We start from the raw sequence: 6,104 nt of genomic DNA, 5'->3' as shown, positions 1-6,104 counted from the left end.
GGGCGGGAGGCGCCGGCTTCCCGCCCGCCCGTGCGAGCCGCGCTGGGCGCTGGACCTGCTTCCGGCCTCGTCGTCGCGGAGCGTCCTCGTCCCTCCTGCGCAGTGACGTGGGGCTCGTCCCTGCCCTGACCCGCGTCTCGCGGAGATCCGGTCGGTGGCGGCCGCCTCCCCGCCGTAATGCGTGCACGGTTCCCGGAAACTCCGTGCTGGAAGGCCTTCTAACGGTGGCCACGAGCTGGTGTCCCAGCCTCGGTGCGGAACACGTTCGCCCCCTTAGCTGTGGAAGGCACGCGCCTTCTTGGCCGTCTTGTCTGTGAAGTGGATACTGCTCGCGTTCCACTCTGCCCACCGCACTGCTGGGCGTCAGACCTCAAGTAATAGCCCTTGTTCGAGTTCTGCGCAATTGCAGAGGAACGGTTAGCTTTGTAGTACTGTAAACCCATGGATCTAATTTTTAGATAGTTTACGGAATAGTGGGTCCTAAGTTACCCTGGTTGTGTGTGTGTGTGTGTGTTACAGTTCAAAGATGTTTAGCGACTTTTCTTCCCTAAAATGCTTTTGTCCGAAAATACTTTCATTCTATGGTGGTGGTCTTTCAACTATGTGTATAAAATTTTTTTTCCCTTAGATGCAGCTTGAGGTTATTTAGCTTTCATTTAAGTGTCTTGCTGACTGTGATGTTTGTTTGTTTTGTTGTGTTTTGTCTTGTCTTTTTGAGACAGGGTCTTGCTCTGCAGTTCAGGCCGGCTATGAGCTCACTTTGTAGCCCCGGCTGGTCTCGAGCTTGCAACGATCCTCCTGCCTCAGCCTCCCGAGTGCTGGGATTACAGGCGTGTGTCACCATGCCAGGCAATGTTTGTTAAGGGTGTGCTTGCTTCAAAATAGGTGTCCCCTTGCCATTTTGTTTCCTGTTGCTATACCTTTGTTTCCTAAGCATCCAGTCCGTGCGAATTCAGCCGTTTTTTAAAAATCTGCTTCAGTGTATCCTTAATATGCCTTTTTGTTAGTGTGTTACTAATGTTGTTGCCGTCGTGGGACAGTGACATCTCTATACTAGGTACTGTCTCCTGAGGAGCTCCTTAGAAGTAAGGCATTCACAGGGTTTTGGGGGGCTGAAGGGTGGGGTGTAGTCACTGAGTTACCTTATCTTTGAAACGCCAGGAGCTGGAGGTAAAGGCACAGGCAAGCACAAAGTCGTGGGCTAGGGCGGGGCAGTTTTTCTTTAGTGAACCAGTATCAAATCATTTCAAAGTTGTTTTGGCCCCAGGGATTACAACCTTGAGACTGTAGTGAAACTAAATTTAATTGCTGGAATTTAGAAAGTGAGAGAGAGAGTAGATATGTGTCCACAGGCCAGATTAGGGACAGCTTTCTAAATCACATTAAAGAGAGTCTAGACTAATCTTCGTTGCAGGATTTGTAGAAGGCAGGTGACTGAAAGATTTAAGATCTTATGTAGTTTATATTCCATCCTGATTCATACATCCCAATAATTTTTGTTTATTTACTCAATTTATGTGAGATGCTGGTTGAAAGCATTTTGCTGCCGGTTGGCAGTTTAGTGAAAGAAAACAGACTGCTCTTTGCCTTGCAGAGGTAATGGCACTTAGGGCCATCTACCGTGTTTGGCCATTGGGTCTTCTGGGGAGCAGCTGGAGACTATATTTGGGAGTTATATTGCCTTAACTTGAACACTTTAGCTCACAATTGACTATCAACACTGCTATAGTATATATGCATCGATTCTACATGATTCAGTCTTTTACACAGTTTCATCGAACTGTAAGTATAAGTTTTTTGTATGGTGTAGTGGTTTATTCCAACTGCTGATTTTGTGGTTGGTCTTTGCTACTGAAATGGGAATTGAATTTTAGAATTTAGGGTGGATTATCTTCTGTATCACACTACTGCTTTGATACTAGCCTTGCAGTTTTCCCGTGTAGTGTGTCTAGTTTTCTGGTAGGGTAGTGTATGTGTAGACCAGATCAATTTGATAATAAAGTCAACTGGTTTTTTTTTTTTTTTTTGAGTTGGAGGAATAGCATTAAAGGGGAAATCACAATTAATTCAAACATAACTTTCCAAGTGGTAAATACTAAAATGGTGATAGAAAGATGAATGTAAATTATTTAGATTTTTCAAAAGCCTTTGATAAAATTCCCATGAATGATTGGTTTGAGGAGAAGGTATGGTATATGATAATGACTTTTAAGAACAGGAAAGAGCTGGGCATGGTGGTACATGTCTGTAATGCCAGTACTTCAGAGGTTGAGACAGGAGGATTACCTTGAGTTTGAGGCTAGCCAGGGCTACAAAGTGAGACCCTGACTCAACAAAAACAAAAAAACAAAAAGAAAATAATAGTAAAGTAGTAAGATTTTTTCCCTTGGACAAAATAGTAAATACAGTAATTCTATTTTCAGTTTGGCTCCTGAAATGGTCCATTTAACATTATTGCAGATAAGTTGGCAATGAATTCATAACGATGATTTCGGTGTAGATTTAATAAAATCTCAAGGTAATGAGGATAAACTTGAACACTTCATATGGATCTGTAAATCAAATATTTTAGTTGTTTTTTAGGAAACTTGTTTTAGATTTACGATAGTAGATGTTAAACTCCCTTTTTTAATGCTGCAGGGAATGAATCTGTGAAGCTGGATACAGTTCATGTAGTATAAGAAATAGGCAGAATCATGATTGTGAGCACCAGGTGCAGTGGCACACATCTATTATCCCACCATGGAGGGAGGCTGAGGCAGGAGGATTGCCAGTGTGAGTCCCACCTGGGCAACTTAGCAAGACCCTATCTCAGAATAAAAAAATATAAAGTGATGAGCATGTGGCTTGGTGGTAGAGCTGTCTGCCACCATGCCCAGCCTCCACATAGTATTTGTGTTATCATGATTTCTTTAACTGGCTGACTATTGGTTGATATTCAAGTTGTTTCTAATTTTCTGTTGTTGGAATTATGATGTGTAGGTAAAATTTTTGTTTCCTTAATATTCCCTACAGAAAGATTTTACTAGTATACATTGTTTCCAGTACTGTAGGAGAGAGTTCTTTTGTGTATATCCTATTTATTACCGCAGGAAATATTTATATCCTATTTATTACCTCAGGAAATATTTATCCTATTTATTACCTCAGGAAACCGCCAGGAGTGGTGGTTCATGCCTGTAATCCTAGTGCTCTGGGAGGCTGAGGTAGGGGAATAGGCAGTTTGAGCCAAGCTGGGCAATTTAGTGAGTTTGTGCAAGAGCTGGCCAGGGATGTAGCTCAGTGTGAAGGCCCTCGTATGTTAGATGCGCCCCCACCCATTTGAACAGGTTCAAGGGATTCATTGGTAAACAAGATAGATGAGGCCTGAAATTTTTTCCAGTTAGTGGAGTTGAGGTTTTCCTTTTGATCATTGTTCTTGTGAAATTGAAGAATGAAAATTGCTGTATTTATTCACTTTGCTTCTTTTTTATTCTGATTATCTTCTGTGAACTCTTTTATGTATTAGAGCTGTGGGGGGTTGTGAAAGAACATATTTTGAGGGGGTCTGAGACAGAGTCTCACTTCATAGTTCAGGCTGGCCTTGAACTCACCGCAGTCTTCCTGCCTCAGTCTCCCAAATTCTGGGATTACAGGTGTGCGCCACCATGTAAAAATTTTTTATTGAAGTTTCACAGTAAGGGGCTGAGGATTTAGCTCAGCGGCACAGCACCTGCCTGGCAAGGACAAGATTGTGAGTTCGATTCCTGGTACTGGAAAAAAAACAAAAACAAAAAAACAACAAACAAACAAAGTTTGACAGTAGAGCTGGGGGTATAGCTCAGTGGCATGATGCCTGCCTGGCAAGCACAAGGTCCTGAGTTTGATTCCCAGTACCGAAAGAGAGAGAGAGAGGAAGGGAGGGAGGAAGGATTGACAGTACAGCACAAAAATCTAAAGCATACAAATTGATTAATTTTTTGTGTTATATATATTTAACCACAGTCGGACAAGATAGATTTCCAATATCCTGGTAGGTATTGTACCTGACTTTTAATTAAAATAAAATTTATTTCATCAGAGCACATGGTTAAATGACTAGTTTCTCTTATGTAAATTTAAGAATTGTGTTCATTCTTTTCAGGAAAGAAATTTAACTTCAACTTTTTTTTTTTTTTGGTGGTGGCACTGGGGATAGAACCAAGACCTTCACATTAATCTATTATTCCCAACCTGTTTTTAATTTTTATTATGAGATGAGTCTCGCTAAATTGCCCAGGCTGGCCTTGAAGTTCTCTTATATCAGCTTCCCAGAGTGCTGGGATTACACATGTATGCCACCATGTTTGAGTTCAGTTGAATTTGTACATACACTGTCTGAAATGTTTTTAAGTGGAGAATACAACAGTAATGGTGAGCTCATTTGGGTGTTTGTACGTTTATGTTGTATTTTATAGATTTTAAAATATAAGTTCCTGGGGCTGAGGGTGTAACTTAGTGACATGCTTAGCATGCTGGAGGCCCTGGATGAAAACAATGTCCAGATTTGGAATTTGCTGCAAGGCTTAGTAGCTATATAGTCTGGGGAAAGTGACCAGAGGACTCTCAGGTTTTTCTTTAGTATGTCATAAAAGTGCTTCTTGATAGAATAGTTGTTAGGGTTTAAATGAATTAATTTACCTGGGCATGGTGGCACATGTCTTTAATTCCAGCACTTGGAAGGCTGAGGCAGGAGGATTGCTGCAAGTTTGATGCCAGTTTGGGCTACATAAGTGAGTTCAAGGCCAGCCTGCACTACATGGCAAGACCCTGTCTCAGAAAAAACAAAAACAAAAAAATTTTAAAAGTGCCTGCCCAAGGCCAGGGTTGTAGTTCAGTGACACAATGCCTGCCTGGCAAGTACAAGGTCCTGAGTTCAATTTCCAGCACCAAAAAAAAGTGCCTGCTCAAAGCAGTCAATAAATAATAAATATTAGCTTTTTTATTTTTTGGTGGTAGTAGTGGTACTGGGAATTGAACCAGAGCCTTAGCTCTGGAGCTACATTCCCAGCTGTATCTATTTATGTATGTATGTATGTATGTTTTTTGAGACAGGGTCTCACTATGTAGTCCGGGCTGGCCTTGAACTCAACAGTCCTCTTGCCTCAGCCCCTTGAGTGCTGGGATTACAGAAATGCGCCACCATGCTGGGCTTTATTTTTTGTTTTGAGACAGGGTCCTGCTAAGTTGCCCAGGCTAGTCTTGAACTTGGAATCTCTCTGCCTCATTTTCCTTGAGTGCTGAGATTGTAGACATGCACCACCATGCCTAATTTAGTTATTCCTTTTAGAAGCTGGGCATGGTGGAACACAGCCAGCTACTCAACTGAAGTAAGAGCTTGGGCAACCCTGTCTCAATATATATGGGTTGGAAGCCAGGTGTGGTGGGCATACCATGTGGCAATTTCAGCATTCAGGAGACTAAAACAGGAAGATCATGAGTCTTAAGGCCAGCCTGGGCAACTTAGCAGGACTACATAGGAATACACATTCCAGAATATGGGGGTGGGGGTGGGATATGGGAATGTAGCTGAGTCTTGACTAGGTTCAATCTCCAGTATCCAAAAAAAAGTAACTTCTACTTTATTCTTACAGCTTCTTATATTTGTTGATCTTACTTATTTTTTGGAGACATTCGAGGCTAGAACAAGGTATTTGAATATAGAAAATTTGAAACCAAATTAGAGTCATAGCATAAGGAAATAGTGTGCATCTCAGAGGATCCGTCTTTGATGAAAAAATGATAAGCTTGATAAGAAATTTCATGAACACATCCCATTAGATTTTCCTCTGTATTCAAATACCATGTATATTTGATTCTACCCTAATAGTTTCCAGTGTTGTCTCTGTTTTTTTATTTATATTTCAACTGCCTGCTCTAGACTTTTGCTAATGTTTATTAATTTTTTTAAAATTAACTTTTGTGGTGGTGCACAGTTGTAATGCCAGCTACTTGGAATGCTGAGGCAGAAGGATCACAAGTTCCAGGCTAGGGGCTGGGGATTTAGCTCAGCGGCAAAAGCGCCTGCCTGGCAAGCGCAAGGTCGTGAGTTCGGTTCCTGGTACCGGAGAAAAACCAAAAAAAAA

The 6,104-nt window shown here is 41.7% G+C and overlaps 1 protein-coding gene across 2 annotated transcripts in view; it reads left to right on the top strand.

Moving 5' to 3' along the window:
* Ccnt1 (cyclin T1) overlaps positions 1-6,104 on the top strand; it is a 26,289-nt gene that overhangs the window by 346 nt on the left and 19,839 nt on the right. For both annotated transcript variants that reach the window (XR_001231467.1, XM_005406661.2), the window contains exon 2: positions 1,701-1,782. Coding sequence is in view for 1 of the 2 variants with exons in the window: in XM_005406661.2 (XP_005406718.1) it covers positions 1,701-1,782 (82 nt within the window). In the remaining variant the exon portion in view is untranslated. The remainder of the gene's footprint in view (positions 1-1,700; positions 1,783-6,104) is intronic.

The sequence above is a fragment of the Chinchilla lanigera genome, unplaced genomic scaffold (genome assembly GCF_000276665.1).
Source record: "Chinchilla lanigera isolate Chin_1 unplaced genomic scaffold, ChiLan1.0 scaffold00099, whole genome shotgun sequence".
Classification (NCBI taxonomy): Eukaryota; Metazoa; Chordata; class Mammalia; order Rodentia; family Chinchillidae; genus Chinchilla; species Chinchilla lanigera.
The sequence above is the reverse complement of the archived record's forward strand: the minus strand, read 5'-3'. Positions and strand labels throughout refer to the sequence as shown.